A 16,720-nucleotide genomic window follows, 5' to 3' on the forward strand; every position below is an offset into this window, starting at 1 on the left:
TAAAAGAGATGACAAAGCAATCAGAGATTTATGGCTACATTTAAAAACTATTCATGTCCCTTGAATATTCCACGCTAATATTTGGGGAATCCTGTCAGATTTTCATGTGATGGACCAACAAAGTGAAAGATGAGGACAGAGACAGAGTTCGTCCCCGCAGCATGATGCTGCCACCACCATGCTTCACTTTGTACCCAGTGTCAACCACCATGCAATTATCTAATTTCATAAAGATAATTACCATATTCTTTAATGTACAATTTCAAACCATAAAAAAATATTTTAGGACCCTGAGAAGCACATTGATAGCACTGTTTAATTTTGCACCTTTATTTCTAACATTATCAGAACGGACTTAAAATACCAGTTAAAATTTAACCTTTGCTTATCGCTGCGAAGCCTCAAACCAAGTAGTCGGCGTCGTCCATCAGATGCCCCGCTCTGATTGAGTCAGTCACCCAGGAGTCCTTCACGATCTTAAACTTCTTCCTGAAGCAGCGTCGCAGAGTCCTCAGATCCAGAAGTCTCGTCTCCGTCTCCACGACGACGTGTGAGACTCCTTCCTCCAACGTCTGCAGCACCGTACCTCCGTGGTATCGAACCTCCAGCGCCCTGATGTCCAGACAGGTGCCGCGTATGGCGCTTTTTGGGTCGCCGACGTCGGCGAACATGTCCAAGTAGACGGTGAAGGGTCTGAACATGCTTGTGGGGAGGTCGTCCCATCCGTAACGCTCCTCCACCTGCGCCGCGCCGACCGCCGCGGCCGCCGCCTGCTTGCTGTCGATCCGGCCGAACACTTCCCGCAGCAGCTGCTCGTCCGTGTCCACGAAGTAGCTGTCGCCGTAGCTGTCGTACTCCTTGGCGAAGTGTTCGCGGGTCGAGGGCGACATGTGGATCATGTGGCGCGGTTGCCATGGCACCACCTCCTTCCGGTCCAAGCACTCCAGCAGCCAGGAGGCCCAGACCACGTCGTGCTGATTCGACGAGATCAGGTTCTTCACGCGCATGTTCTCCACGCCGGCGATCACGCAGTACGTGTCCCGCCCCGGGTTCTGGACCACGATGCCGCCGCACCTGGCAGGAGGATGACAGAATGAATCACGCATCTGTTGGAAAGTATGTGGAAAAACCCAGAACAAGGTTTTCCTCCTGTGGGCGAGCAGGGAGGAAAGCTGGCAATGTGTTCGGAGGTCAGCAGGGTAGGTGTGTAGCTTCCTCAGCCGCCTGAGGGGACAATGGGTCCATTTCTATCTACTAGGGGGACGTTTTCCAATTTATACCCCAATTCTGTAAAGTACGCATTGTTACTTCATCCCTTTCCGGTGAAAACCCATGGAGCAAGAGCAGATAAAGGGTTATAAAGATGCTCAAATCTCAAATATCATTAATTTTGACTGTAAATGATCTGAAACTGTTTCATACTTTTGGTCAGCAGACTTGTGAAAAAGTAGGCCTAATGACGCCTGAGCAAACAAAAAACAAAAAAAGGATATCTGACATTTTACTGCAAGGTCTTATTGATTAGAGTCCAACAAAACATTTCCCTACGGTAGAATAGAGAACATTTTAAAACACTTTAAAATAAACATTTCTCATCTTAAATGTCTGTTTCCAAAAATCTACTTTCTACAGTTTTTAGCTCTTTACATTTATATTAAAATATGAGATCCCACAATTTAATACATAGTTATGAAAGATATGTGCAGGGAGTAGGCTTTGAATATGGAACCTGTGATAAGAAACAGGAAGAAAGAAAGAAAGAAAGAAAGAAAGAAAGAAAGAAAGAAAGAAGAGAAAGAAAGAAAGAAAGAAAGAAAGAAAGAAAGAAAGAAAGAAAGAAAGAAAGAAAGAAAGAAAGAAAGAAAGAAAGAAAGAACAAGGGTGGCAAGGAGGAGAAGAGGAAGGACGCAATGATAGAAGGATGGAAGGGAGGCAGGAAAACCCAAGGAAAGAAAGAAGGGGACAATGAAGAAAGAAAGGGAATAAGGAAAAAGTGAGAAATGGAGGAAGGAAGGAGTCAAGGATGGAAGGAAGGAAAACCATAGGTCACAAGAAAGTAAGAAAGTACGGAAGGAGGGACACAAATAAATAAGGAGTAAAGGACAGAATGAAGGTTAAAAGTACAGACATAAGGAAGGACAGAAAAGAGACAAGGCTGAAAAGAAATTAATTAATGAGATAAGGAAAGAAAGAGGATAAGGAGTCAAAAAAAGGAAAGAATGGAGGATCCAAACAAGGATGTACAGAAGAGAGGAAGGAAGGGCAAAAGGAAGAATAGGACAAACAATGGAACCTTTAGACTAGGGGTCACCACCCTTTGAGAAGTCGAGAGCTACTTCATCGGTACTGTGTCCTATGAAGGGTTACCTGTACTGACCTTTGAACTAGAAGAGTCAGAGTTCACCTTAACTTTATATAATATAAACATGTTTTTAATGCATTTATCATTTTAAATCTATATAAGTACAAGTATGATTAAAAAGGAAGAGAAACTAAATAAAATAACACTTTAGATGCAGCTTACTGGAGGGTTGTGCTATTTTTGAACAGGCTTTAGGGCACCACATGTGGTCCTTGAGGGCTACCTGGTGCCCACGGGCTCCATGATGGTGACCCCTGCTTTAGACATTGGATTAGGGAATAATAAAAAGAAACATTTAACTCATATTTTCTTTATCTATAGACCTAAAAAATACTGAAATCAAATAGCCTACTTTCCTAGATTCCTTGGGAACCCTTTTAAATTGTTTGCTGTCAAAGCAGATACGAACCGTCCTCCTGGAAGGTCAAATTTGATACCTGGCTGATACAAGACATCCCATAATAGACAGCTCCTTTTAATATTCAATAAAGTTAGGTACAAAGCACCCAAGGCCATTAGATCATGACATGAAGGCTAAAGAAGCGTTTTTACCTGGCCACGCCCTTCTCCAGCTCGGACTTTGGGTGATCTTCGGTGCCGTTCAGGATGCAGAACTCCACATCCTCGAACATGTCCGTCTCCTTGGAAACCCCGGACAGGTCCTGCTGCTTGAAGTGGTCGATGATGCCCGCCACCTTCTTGGCTTTGACAGGCAGCTTCCGCTTCTTCTTCTGTGGCTCGTCGCTGTCGATGTAGAGGTGGCGAGAGGCCAGCTTCCCGGACGCCTTGCTGCGAAACCCATCCAGCTCGGCCAGGGTCATGCACTGGTGCCACTCCTTGTCCTCGCGGATCCGTTCGATCCGGGGGAAGCGCAGGGTGCAGTTGGTCTTGTACATGTCGCTCCCTACTATCTCAGCCGCTTTCACCTGGATGATGACCGAGTTGCAAGGTTCGATGTATACCTCCGGCTTCTCTGCCCCGCAGAGGATGGACGCCGGTGGGTCGTTTTTCCGGTAGACTTTCCAGTGCTTTGCGAGCTTCAGCCCCAGGTCGTACAACTCCTTCATGGTGTAACCTGAGCCGATGCGGCAGAGGGAGTGGAACACGGATGGCTTCTCGCCGTGCTGTGGCGCTTCAGCAACGGCGCATAGGAAGTGGGACATCATCCCGCCCCGCCTTCCTTTGCCCCAGTACCCGCCAACAATCAGCAGGTCAAGCTCGTCCATCAAGCCATCCACGTATTCCGGCTTTATTTTCAGCCAGCCCTCCCCTCGTTTGTCCGGTTTGTAGATGGACAAAGGGTCCTTCACCATGATCCCCTCCTCCCTGTTGTCAATGGCATCGTTAAGAGCACCGACGACCTCTTGCGTGGTTCGCACTTCGGTCTTTGGCACCACGTGGAGCCGTCCCTTGACAGGGTTGAAGACGGTCTGGAGAATTTCATGCCGCTTCTTCAGGGGTTCCTTGCCAAACTTTTGGTTGTTGACTAAGAGGACGTCAAAGACGCAGAAGCACGTCTGCAGCTCCGAGTCGTCCATCAGCCTCTTGATGTCAAACTTGCTCCCTTTCTGCATGAAGTTGTCTGCCGTGGGGTTGTACGCCATCATCTCGCCGTCCAGGATGCAGTTGACGACGTTGCTCTTGAAGACGTTGTGGATGTGAGGAGTGAGCGAGCCCTCGAGCGGCGAGCCTCCGAACTGCTGCGTGTACTCGAAGCCGTTGCGGCTGAAGTACTTGTAGACGTCTCCGTCCTTGTGCAGCTGAATGCGCTCGCCGTCCAGCTTCGTCTCGATGTAGAAGGGGCTGTTGCCCATCTGCTTCTCTACGTTGCGGATGTTAGCCACCGCCGCCAACATGGGCTTGAACGCAGAGAAGATTTCGATCGAGACTTCGCTTAGAGACACGGCGGGGTCGTGAAGCTGCTGGCACACCTTCTTCAAGTCCGTGTTGACGTTGTAGAGGTCCGTGGCGTCCGGGTGGAAGACCTGGAGAACGGTCTCCTTGCTGACTCCCAGCTTCATGTCCTTCAGAATCATCCGAATAAGCCACTTCTGCTCCAGGGCAGAGCTCTGAGTGATGAGATGCAGCAGGCTCTTTTTCACCTGATCCTTCTGCTTGCTGGCATTGTTTATAGCCACAGAGTCGAGAAAGTCATTGACCTCTTTGACACTGAGCTTCCCTTGGCTGGTGCATCGTTTCTTCAGCACAAAGTACGCCATGCCGGCAAAGTCCCCAGCTTCTCCTTGGGATGTGGTCGGAGCACGGTAGTTCAGCAGTTTATTGGCTTCTGGGCCGTTCTTTGGGAGGCCTAAAACATCAATGTACAGCTTAGCGAGCATGCTCTCCTTGATGCCATACGCCATTCGTTCTCGTTCAAAGGGGGGGACGATAAGGCGCATAGCAGGGTAGAAGGAGTCTGTAGTTTTGGGGTTGTCCTTGTGGAGCGCGGCATGAAATTTCCGCCATGACTCAATGAAATCCCCGAGGATCTTGGACTTATCCGGGCGGAGTTTGGACTTCTGGATCTTCTCTAACGTTGTGCACAGGTGAAGGAAAGGAACCTGAGCTGCGACGCTTGGCTCAGCAGAGGCATCACTTTTGGAAGTTCCCTCCATGATGAGGCTAACAGGCAAGAAGGATAAAGAAATTTTATTATCATTACCTATTTTTATGCGCGTTAACCTGTCACTTTTGCTGCTGATGGCCTGAATTGTCCAACTGAGAGATAAATAAAGGATGATTCTAATGTAGTGTTGTCAGTTTATCAACTATAGTTGAAGCGATTTATCAGGGAACTTAATCTTTTCCACCCTCTATTTTGTCTTGATATTTTGGTGACCAAATACCTTCAAATCGGTTTCACATAGCACCCCCTGGTGAATAATTAAATGTGTGAAGTAACAGATATAAGTTACACAAACATTGGCATCTTAATTAGAAAACCAGTGATGCAGTTGATTGGTTTCCTGTTCAAAATGTACCCACTTCTAACCCTATGACCCCCCCCCCCCCCTCCGGGTGTATATAGAGAATAAAAAGTACCATAAATCAATTTATAAAGTTGATCTGTCTTCACTGTCTTTAGCCCTTTCCAAATTCTCTTCAAGAAGTATATTGTGAAACAATATATACATTTCATTACAGACTTGACATTTTAAACTGACCATTGGATCTTCATTAGCATCGCCCCACAACTTTCTTGAGTGTTTAAAAACATAATATCTACAGGATAACAGTGGTGCGTAGGAAAAGGACAGGACAGTCTCCGAGAGACAGCGATGTGAGACATAACTCCCATGACTGTTATACTTGCAGAATCTAATGTGAAACATGTTGGACGGACATCTTAATTGGACAAATACATTAAAAAGGTTTAGAAACTCTCTTAAACAGGAAGTGGCTCTGAGTGTAGGGCTGGGCGATATGGCTTTAAAAAAAAATCTCCGATTTTACTTTACAAAATCCGATTAATCGATTTCTTTTTTCCTCCTTTTCTTTTTATAAAAAGTAATGAAAGTAATTAATTTAAAAACTTGCTTTTAAGAGCAGGCTTCACATCACTTGTGTAACTTCAAACTAAGTTTAAAAAAATAACTAAATGAGTAAATTAAAATGCCTCGCATTACGGTAAAAAAAAAAAAAAGTTTCCTTTTACACTATTTTGACAATATATTTTCCTAAACATATATTCAGCATTGTGTGCTGATCTCTTCACGAAAGCCCAATGATTAATTTGGAAAAATAAAATCCCGATTTTTCAAAAATGTATTCTTAAAAAAATGTAAACTCGAATTAATCGATTAAATCGATTTATCGCCCAGCCCTATCTGAGTGTCTGGCCAATCACATCCAGTGGTTATAGGCCGCTTATCAAGGTGACAAACCCACTTGATCCCAAACGGGATCATTAATAGTTTAAGTTTTGTGGTACTTAAACTTCCTCTGCTTAAAACCAAATGGTCCAAGTGGTGCCTAAGAGTTTAAGATGGATCAGTTAAGGTGATCTAAATGTGTGTTTAAGCTCTGCGCTTAAAAAAAAAAAAAGATTAAAGTTTCTAAAACTACATCAGGCATGTTGTCAGAAAGCAGAATAAAACGCTTGACCCATTTTAGCATTTCAGATCATAAAGCAAAGCCGATCAAATGTAGTCCAGTTCCCTAAAAGTAGCAGAATTAGTTCAGACGTGGTAACCACTATAATTCGGTTTACTCATACCAAACACCGGAAAGAAAAAGGTCAAATAAAAAGGATTATATTTTAGTTGCCCCTATCATGTCTACCAGCGCGCGCCTGCTTACATTAATGAGGCAAGTTTAGAAAAAAAATGTTTATGTTGTTCTTTCAATTTTGATACATTTTCCCAAAGCAAACTGCCAAATGTGTTGAAATTAAGCGTCACACATTAAAATGTAAAGCTAATTTCCTTCAGCTCCTCTTAAAAAGCTCGCCAACAGCCAAATTCCCAGCACTAATATACAAATAAATGGTTTTACCGTGTTATGTTTGCACCTAAGAAGGTCCGCGCAGCTACATCCGGCTTTTTTCTCCTGATTCCCGCGAACAACGTAGTCCCCTAGAAACGAGATGCAATAGTTTTGTTCCGATCTTAAATCGCGCACTCATCGTTATATTTACTGCGATCTGTAAACAATAATTCCCCCCCCAAAAAAATAACTGTATTATTTCTGTATATTTTAGAGTAATCATTTAGATGCACCTTCGCTTAATGCAATGTTGTAGTTGCAGCACACGCCACAAGAGGGCAGCAGAGAGCAATTGCCTGGGACGTGCGTTCAGGTTGTTTACGGTTAAAGATAATAAGAAATACACGCTTATTAGCTACACAAATGTGGTTCCCTTCACCGTCCTGCTTATGTAAGAGAAGTCCAGGTTAAAGTCCAGAGATAGTTACTGTTTATGGGGACATTTCAGTAAGTCAGCAATGATTTCTCATGTCACCCTGACATCTCTGGATTTTGATCAAGACTTCCAGACAGTTGAATAATTGTTATTATTATTATTTTATTTATTCAAACTCTTTGAACTTCTTTTGGGTTGCATGCTTGTTTTTGGTGGGGTATCTCCAGTGGATGAGAACATACTCACACCTAGGGCAACTTGGAGAGACCAATACACACCAGTCTTGCTTTTGGGGAGGAAACCCAATGCATGCACAGACAAATACAGATTTGAACCCAGGACCTTCCTGCTGTGAGGAACCAAGAGCTACCAACTACTTCACTGTGCAACCTATGATCATACATGGAATTGTATTTTTATTTCTTCAATTTCATTTATTTCTTCAATTTCATTTAAGTTATTTGAAGAACAGGTTTCTGCAATCAAATCTGAATATATTCTTCAAGTTCATATCGTGCTTATGAGTAAAAACAGAGCAACAATCTCTTAAAAAAAACATAGCCCTGGCCCCTGAAAGTAAAAACTATGTCTACCATTAAATTTGCCCTAGTTACATTTTTTCTTGTTTGTTTACTACTTCCTGTTTCCACTAGGGGGCGACGTCTCACCGTGCGCGAGAAGCCTGTCAGCGGTGCACATGATTCACACGTAGCAAGGGTTGTTTACCTTTCTGCTGCTGCAGTGGAGAACCCTGGGATATGAGGGGTGGCGGTGGTGGGGTGGGGGATCCGCTTGGAGCCGCTTACTCGCTCCAGCTGGGAACTTGCTGTGTTTTGACGAGACAAACAATCCAGGAGAAGTGAACGCAGAGCTGCCAAACACGGCTACCATGTCAGTGTACAGTATGTGCGTGCACCTGCACATGAAGAAGAGATAGTGTGCAGGCTGAAGCAAAACACCATAGTGCCAGTCATGCAGTAGGCAGGGGGGGGAGTTACATAAGCCCTGCTGGATAAGGTGCTGCACTGCAACTCTGGAGCGACCTACAAGACAGTAAACAACCGACGTCACTGCTTCCGTGGCATGCCTCAGCTCGTTGAGAAGGGAAGAGGGGGGAGGAGGAGGATGTTTGTAGTGTGCTGATCCAGGACTGAGGGAGATCTTCGTGGAAGAACAGAGGAAAAGAGGGAGCGTTGGGCAGAGCCGCTGACAGGCTTGATGATGATCTGGCAGCGTGTCCGCCTCCTCATTCAGACCAACTGTTGGTGCAGAGACAGGCGTGAACGCTTCCTGTCCCTCTGCTGGGTGATGATACATCGCTCGGTGTGCTCGCCCAAATGCTGCTCATTGATTATTTACTATAACTGGGAGTTTTCCCAGAAATACAACCGAGCACACGAGCTGGTAAACACGGCTGCTTCGACAGACACAACGCCAGGCGAAGCTGTTCATGAACATTGGGCTTTTTCACATCTTGCTAGTAAAGCCGTGTTTGTCTGATAGACACATACAAATCTGATTAAAGAAAAATGAAAGCGGAAGAAGAAGGTTGCACGGTTTTCACAATCTCAAGAAGAGTGGCATGCTTTTGAAGAAAACTGACCCCCCACAGCATGATGCTGCCACAGCCATGTTTCACCTTGGGGGGGGGGTGCATTTGACGTGTTGTGGAGCTTCGCGCTGCATTTTCAATGCAGTAGGATCACAAACAAGTTCAGAACTGCGAGAAAGCCGACCTCACGACAAAATCGGGACTCAAATCCTCTTCATCCAGCTTGACCCGATGTGGGCAAGACAGGAAATAGTCTCTGGAAATGAACGGTTGGTTCATAACGTACAACAAAGCGCGTTGTGTCTGAGGCCGCGAACGCGTCGCAGCAGAGGCGGCTTCAAACCCATTTCGAAACCATATAAAGCTTTTCAAATGTGCCATCGTGGCGAAACTAAAAGGGAAACACTTTTGGTTCGCGTGATCTGTGAATTTTCCCGCCAGGGGGGATCAATAGGAACTTGAGTAATTGAGGTCATCCGGAGCTGTTTGCCACCGGATCTGAGCGCTCCCCGAACAAAGCGCGTTGTGTTTGAGGCCGCGAACGCGTCGCAGCGGAGGCGGCTTTCACTGATACCCATCGCAGGGCGTAAGAGAGCGCGCTTTTGAGTACACTTTGTTCCCAACACAAGCAGTCCCTAATGTGCATTCCCTGTGGTGGTTTTGTAAACAGAAAGGGAGGGAGGGGAGAAAAAAAAAAAGCCTCCTCTGATCCACCGCCGCCTCAAGGCACAGCTGAACTCCTCGGCAAATAGTCTCACTTAGCTTTCAGAGGAGGCGAGGACACGGCAATCCTGTTTACCCAAATTATACTTTGCACAATACGGCGCAAGGCTCGCCCACCCCACAGCTAGAAAGTAATGACTAATATTAGAGCAGCCTCGTACGGCACTGCCTGTCTGTTTAATATCTGTCTGGATGTCCCCCTTGTTTAGTCTCAGTCGTAAGTCGCGGTGTCCTAACAGAGCTCCCACTCGCCGTCTCTCTGGGGTTAAGAAATTACTTTCAAGAAAAAAGCCCTGTCGAGACAGACAGCTGAGCTGTGCGGCTGTCCTCCTCAGTTACATCATGCGGTGTAATGATAATAAAGAGAGGTGACTGCCAGTCGCCGTTTATGCTTCGCGTCGAGGTAACCGCCCTTTAAGAATCAAAGCAAAGATGGGCAAAGATTGAACTGCTTAGGTAAAAGATGGACTTTCCAGACTTCTGAGTGCCCTTTGCGTTATCTGTAAAGTTCGTAAATCAGGTACGATGTAACAATACTGTGTACTTTAACAGTAGCTGTGACCAGACGCATTTTACTGGAGCATGACCCGCAGGATAAAGAGTTTATTTCCAAAATACCATATATGCTACACAAGGTTTGAAATTTGATATAATCTGTTTCCATCTGCCCTAAAAGATATTGTGCCACCACCCTTCCTCGTTCTGCTGATTTCTCTTACTACTCTCCAATTTTGCAACGTCTTCACTCATTGCTGCCACTGATGTACTCTCCGCTTGTCAGCTTCTCTGTTTTAGCTGCACTTCTCTCCCAGATGAGTCCGCTATAAGAGCTTTTGCCGTCATTAACAGTTTGCTCTGTCTGTAACACAGAAAGCAGTCCCGGGCTCTGTCTCATGTCCTCGGTCGGTCGCAGCACACGGCCACAGGCAGCTTTCTTTTCTACTGTCGGCACATGAGCGCTCAATAGGGATTGCTGAAAAGTTAACATGATGAGATCGACTGTCCACGGTTATCTAATGCTCATTCAGGAGTTTCCTTAGAAAGAAAACTATCTAACAATCTGAATAATAAACTTAACATACCTGCAGTGTTTTATCTCTAGGATCAAACTGGCAGGCAGGTTGTCGATTTTGAATTTGACTTTATATTACTGTGCATAAATTTGATCTGATTGTTTTGTGAATTGCAGTATATAAAGTATGTTAAAAGTTTGCTCAGACTCAGACATACTTTAATGATCCCAGGGGGAAATTACTTTTGTTACATGCTCCAGAATACACACATTGTTATATATATATATTTACAACATTCCACATAAGGTAATACCATAATGGTTATATCACTTCACCTTGGGAATCCCAGTGAAGTGATGGTGACTTGTGCAAAGAACAGTGCAGAGAATGCATAAAAGACAGTTACAGAGGGCTAACTTGTTTTGGACAAAGGTTTTTTTTCCGACAAGATAAAAGAAAAAGAAAAATCTCTGGAATGCCACAAATCCAGTCTTACACCGTGTAAATGCAAACGGATGTCAGGAAAAAAGATAAAAGATTATTTAGTTTACTATGATTACCTGGCATAGGCAGTAAAAACAACTAAAATCTGTGTGTCTGTGTGTGTGTGTGTGTACCGGTGTATCTGATACAGAGAAAAGTTAACTACTATAAAGCTACATGTGATCTTTGAACTCCAGTGCCACGTTCAAAGACGGTTAATGTGTTGTAAATAAATATTGGGTCCTACAGCAAATACACACCGTGTGTATGTGTCGTATACAGACTGACGTACAAAGAACATGGGGCATTGCCCTTTTAAAGTGTTGGTCTGCCACAATAAAGGCCAAAAAAATAGGACACAATGGGGTAACGTTCAAGGGCTCGAAATGCTTTTGCAAGGAAGTTCAAATATCAAATTAGAAAGGTATCCCACAGGATGTTGCTGAAGATCATTTCTGTACCGACTCTTTCATGTGAGATCCGAGACTGCACGTTATGCAACTTCATGCCATCCGCCGCGCTGCTTAAAGTTTTAAAAGCTGCACAAAACAACTTCTTACATAACGTTGAAACGAGCGACTCGGCACTTAACGTGAGGAAGCGTGACGTTGAGTCCGACAGGTTTGAAACTTTTATTCCAAACCGCCCAATTTTGCCAAGGCAGGAATCTGATTGCGGGCTTCCGGGGCGAACCTGCGCTGCGTACTCCCTCACATGTTGACATCGACTCCAAAGCGTCGCTTCACATCGTTTACCCCCCCTCTGACAATTCAGGAAGGATTATCTTCTCAGCATGTCCAATGTTCACACAAGGACTATCAATAAATCAACTTGTTTATTGCCCTCTGTCCAAACCATGTGTTGTTTTCCTCGGGCCTTGAGTTTCTGATGCTAATCTGAGATGCTTGGCAGGGACTTCATTTCACTGAGAGGTTGCGGCGACTACAATCTGGGCGCTGTGTAAACAAACATTTAGTCGCAGCCTGTCGGCGTGTCCTTGTATAGCGTTACAGCGTGCGGTTGGTTGCTCTTACCTGCTTTTAAAAAAAGGACAGGAGGAAACACGCCCATGCCCACGCTACTGTAAAAACTCATCAATCATTCAGGGGCTATTTGTCCTGTCAGGTACACAGCCTGCACCAGCACGGCAAGGTAAAACCGATCCGATTTTAAACACTTTGAAGTCATGATGAAGTCCTGGCACGGGAGATCAAAGGTGTCATTTAATCCACATTTTGAGATCTAATATGAATCACAAGGAAAAGGAAACATGTTTCTTTAACTAAAAACGTGGCATGCATTTTTCAGCCCTCTTTACTCTGTTCCCCTTAAAACAAAATCCAGTCTGACCAACCGGCTTTAGAAGCCGTCTAAAACGTAAACGGGGTAATTTAATCTCAGCATAAACACACATGTCCTGCGTAGGCCTGATATTTGTTGGAGAGAAACAGTTGAGAGGCCCAAGGTAGCTCTGAGGGAGTTGCAGAGATCCATCTCTCAAGTGAGGGATCTGTAGCCAGTTATCAGCTGTGAGCTTTACACATCTGGGGTCAAGGACACGGCAAACACTTTGAAGATGGTACTCTGGTCAGATGAGACCAAAATGTACCTTTATTACCTACATATTAAATGCTATGAAGGAAGGAAAATTCTCCTGAACGCATCATCCCCACTGTGAAACATGGTGGTGGCAGCATCATGCTGTGGATATGCAGGAGCAAGAGAGCTGGTCAGGTTTCATGGCAAGATGGATGGAGCTACATACAGGGCCACACTAGCAGGATAGAGGCTGCGAAACACTTGAAACTGGGGCAGAGTTTCACTTTCCAGCAGGACAACGAGCCTAAAAAGACAGCCAGAAGTAATTTTAGTTCGTTTAGATGTACAAAGCTGGTAGAGTTGTAACTCAAAAGCCTCACAGATGTGAATGCAGGGAAAGGTGGTTCCACTGAGTGATGGTTAAAAAAATCACTCAAAATAAAAAACACCTAAAAAAAAATGTTTCCTTTGTGTAGCTCTTGCTTTTCCATAAACATTTATAATCCATCAGCAAAAAGCTAGCTGGGATTCCTCAGCTTATTCTGCATTTTGCTAACCCACTAAATACCTTAATGCCCCCAAAAGATGGAGAATTCTATTAATCCAGAGGGCATTTTATTTTTGCAGTTTCCACCGTGCTTGAAAGAAGATTGCTTCACTACCCCCCCAAGCTGCTTGAAATCCTCCTGACAGAGCTACGCTGCCCATTCTATCGGGGATAAAAACAAGTCACAACTTCGCTTTTGTAAAACTTTGGAAGCTGACGGCAAAGCAGCTCGCCTCTCTTCCCGTGACGCCTGCAGGTGTGTGTTATCCAGTTGTGTAAGCGTGTGGCCTGATACGAAAGGTCACACTCTGTTTACAGCCCTCCTGCCATTCATAAGAGATAACCACGTGTATATTGCTTGAGCAACACACCGGCACGCATTCTCACCTGTATTATCGGTCTTCTTATTTATTTGCTGTGTGCTTCTTTTATATGTGATGCGTTTGGGCACAATCTCTTGCACAGTGCTAGATCTGACTGCAGCATCTTTGCGTGCCGTCACCCTCGACTAAGCCCCTTTGACTGCGTGTCTCTGTCTGACTCGGCCGTGTCGGATAAGCTTTAGCCCCACGGTTGCCGTGTTAAACAGACGATTTGCCAGGTTTTCGGGCACGCACACAGACCACTTAGGTTTACTCCGCTCAGCAGTGGGTGTTTCACCCCTCATTCCCATGGGCACTAACTTATACCCGCTAATAGGATTGGCCTCGAACTCCACCAGAGGAGCTTCTCGTAAAACGTCCTCTTTTGTGAGGGACATGTGGGACAGCACAACTGTTGTGACCGAACACTGTGGAAAAAATTGGACTGGGCCATTTTATTTACGTTAGCCTTCCACCACTCTCAGGTCTCTCACAGCTTCTAACAGGTTTCCTCCAAGGACTGCCCCATGTGTCCTCCCATCAAATGATCATCCATGATAAACTCCTACTGAAGAGAATTCCCGAAGGATAATATTGTCATTACCCGTGACACTCTGACAGACGGGGAACCTCATATTTTGAGCCAGACACTGTGTTGTGCTTAAAAGGTTTAATTGAAATAAATAAATAAATAAATAAACAAAAACTTGGTGCGGGCATGGTAACGTCTAAAGTTGAGCAGGAGACCGGGCGATGATGACGTAGAGAAACAGTCCGGGTTGCGTCCAGCAATTAGAGAGATGAACGAGGTGTCCGAGGGAGGGCAGAACAAAACGGGGAAACCCAGTGACGAGGAAACTTGGTCGGAGAACACCGGCGATGCAAACCGCGAACGCTGGACGGCGAACTCCAACGCTTTCGACAGTCTAGCGGGGAATGACTGTGGGAGGCAGGCGTTTTAAGCGAGGATCACAGGCGGCAGGCATGAAGGTGATTGGGAGAGAGACAGGTGCAGATGCTCCTGCTAATGAGCTGAGCAGAGTGGAGCAGAACAGAGAGAGTCGAACAGCCGGCCAGGCCAAAAAGCAACAGATGAAGGGGGAAAACACAACGGGCATGGTTTAGTCAGGCTGTTGTGCACATAAAGGCCAGGAACAACAATCAAACTTTATTTGTCGCCAACTTTGAGGGTTCAAACAAGGAATTTGACTTCAAATTCCAACGTGACAGGATTTATTTTTTTGCCTCAGCAGAGTAGCTGGGTACCCTGACTGTAGAGCAGCCAGTCAGGGTACTATCCCCAAAGACAGCCTGGGGATAGAAACAGCCTCCGTGTCAGCTCATTTTAGCCATCACTGCTCTGTAGCGCTGACCTGAAGGCAAGAGTCTGAAGAACCTGTGACCGGGACGATTTACATATGCAGCTATTTTAACAGCCCATTTTTTTCTGACCTTGGACCTGTGCAGGTCGTGAATGGATGGAAGATCAGCCCTGATGATCCTCTGTGCAGCTCTGATTGTTTGCATCTGTCATGTTTTTTTGGATGGCCTGAACCACACAGCAATAGATGTGCACAAGACAGACTGAATGATGGCTGTGTAGAGGATGATCAGTAGCTCCTGAGGAAGGTTGTACTCCTTAAGTTGCCGCGGGAAGTACAATCTCTGCTGGGCCTTCTTTTGGACGATGTCAATCTGTGAGGAACAACTCAGGTCCCGGGACAGGGTGGTTCCTAGGAACCGGAAGTGATCCACTGTAGACGCAGTGTTGTTGAGGATAGTGAGGGGGGGGGGGGCAGAGTGGGTGGGCCCTGTAGTTTAGATGGGCTGCCATATGAGTTTAGTGTTTTCATTTTAATGTTTGAGCCAGGTATTTTGTTAAACAATTGTATTTTGGGATAGAATGCTAAGTTTTAAGTCATGGCTAATTATTAGTGTGGCGTAAAAATTATGATTTTTGGTTCTGACATTTATTCCTATGTGAGCACATCTATATTTACATTCCGTACAACAATCACGGGGGTCGGTGGAAATTATATGGGCTGCTTGCTCAGTGAATTTCAGTGGATTTAGTTTCAGACTCGCTTGGGTATTTATGGCCAATCAGACATCAGCATGAGGTTGAAAGTGATTGCAGAGAAAGCTTTGGAAATAAATATTGATTTCATTAATACGTCAGTAGCGCACTGATGTACAACAGAACGGCCTTAGGAGAGAGTACTTGGAAAACAAGACAGTACTTAGAAAACCAGACAGGAAATTTCCATATATGGGGCCAAGCGGCACACTTGGGCTGACATTGTGTGTGTTTCCACTGCGTGTTCCCGTCAAATGTAAACTGAGTGGGTCCTTATCTTTGTTGTGTGACTGTAAAAGCCCAGTTATTGGTTGTAAAAGCAGATTTAAGGTAAGCATTAGGATGCTTACCTTAAACTTGGCGTTAGAACTTTAACACATGTGCATCCAGTACTTATATCTGTGTGGTAAAAACGTTTTTATGTAAAGCCGACAAAGCAAGCAGAGGGGTAATATTATTGAGCTGCTTGTCTGCTTGTGAGTCAGTGTGGACGTGTGTGTGGATGTTGTCCTGTGGCCCTTGGTAACAGAGGGATGTGTACTTTCTGATAGATTAAGCCTTACATAATTCCACATTCCACTAAGCAGGTAAACAAGCTGTGGGACTAAAGGTCAGAAACAGTCTGATTCTGCCTCGCGCTGTGAATCAGACACCTGACCCTCGGGCAGATCTTAGCTTCAGGGACCCATATGCCGATGAAGTACAACAATCACCACGTCGATGGGGTTTAGAAAGCTCGGTTGGCAAAAAAAAGAATGGTATGCTTTGATTTCATCTGCCAGTTTCCTGTTACTGTTGCACGGTAACGTTAAGGAGTGCTGGAAGACTGCAGGACCTGGAGCAAAAGGCGGTCCTACAAAGCGACGGCTCAAAGGGAAATCTAATTTCACAGTTTGCCTGACTCCTTTTCTGTAAAATTCAAAATGGAGGATTAAAAAAAAGTTACCGACTAAAGAGTGTCAACAAGAACACAAACTAGCAGTTGTAGAGTATAGTTTGAAATGGCCGCCGCGTGGCTAAGAAACTGGGCTAGGCATTTACGAAATGCCTTTTCTGCATACATTTTCCAAATTTTCTTCACCCAAACAAAAAAAAAGGATGAGTTGCTAAGCAAGTGTAGTAAATGTCAGTACAGTTTAAAAAAAGCTTCAGTTTTGCAGCTTTTAGGTCATTGGCAGTATCATCCCAGATTCAGAGGGCC

At 45.0% G+C, this 16,720-nt stretch overlaps 1 protein-coding gene across 2 annotated transcripts; it reads right to left on the reverse strand.

The window, feature by feature from the left end:
• Positions 1-298: 298 nt before the first annotated feature.
• On the reverse strand, positions 299-8,085 carry LOC105916165 (ligase IV, DNA, ATP-dependent). 2 transcript variants are annotated; one of them, XM_021309513.2, is made up of 3 exons: positions 7,950-8,085; positions 2,915-4,984; positions 299-1,074 (listed from the first exon to the last, which is right to left on the reverse strand). In XM_021309513.2, exons 2-3 carry the CDS (start codon positions 4,975-4,977, stop codon positions 402-404), a joined length of 2,736 nt encoding a protein of 911 aa, XP_021165188.2. In that variant the 5' UTR covers positions 4,978-4,984; positions 7,950-8,085; the 3' UTR covers positions 299-401. The 2 variants fall into 2 exon arrangements, with proteins under 2 accessions (XP_021165188.2, XP_012705975.2); XM_012850521.3 differs by lacking the exon at positions 7,950-8,085 and adding an exon at positions 6,857-6,936.
• Between the last annotated feature and the right edge of the window lie 8,635 nt (positions 8,086-16,720).

Source organism: Fundulus heteroclitus, chromosome 24 (assembly GCF_011125445.2).
Source record: "Fundulus heteroclitus isolate FHET01 chromosome 24, MU-UCD_Fhet_4.1, whole genome shotgun sequence".
Lineage (NCBI taxonomy): Eukaryota > Metazoa > Chordata > Actinopteri > Cyprinodontiformes > Fundulidae > Fundulus > Fundulus heteroclitus.

Bases quoted from the DNA above. Each gene is read 5' to 3' on its own strand.
- LOC105916165 (XM_021309513.2), bottom strand. From the start codon at position 4,977: ATGGAGGGAACTTCCAAAAGTGATGCCTCTGCTGAGCCAAGCGTCGCA. The intron at 1,075-2,914 runs GTAAAAACGCTT...TCCTCCTGCCAG, and splicing joins CTGGAGAAGGGCGTGGCCAG to GTGCGGCGGCATCGTGGTCC.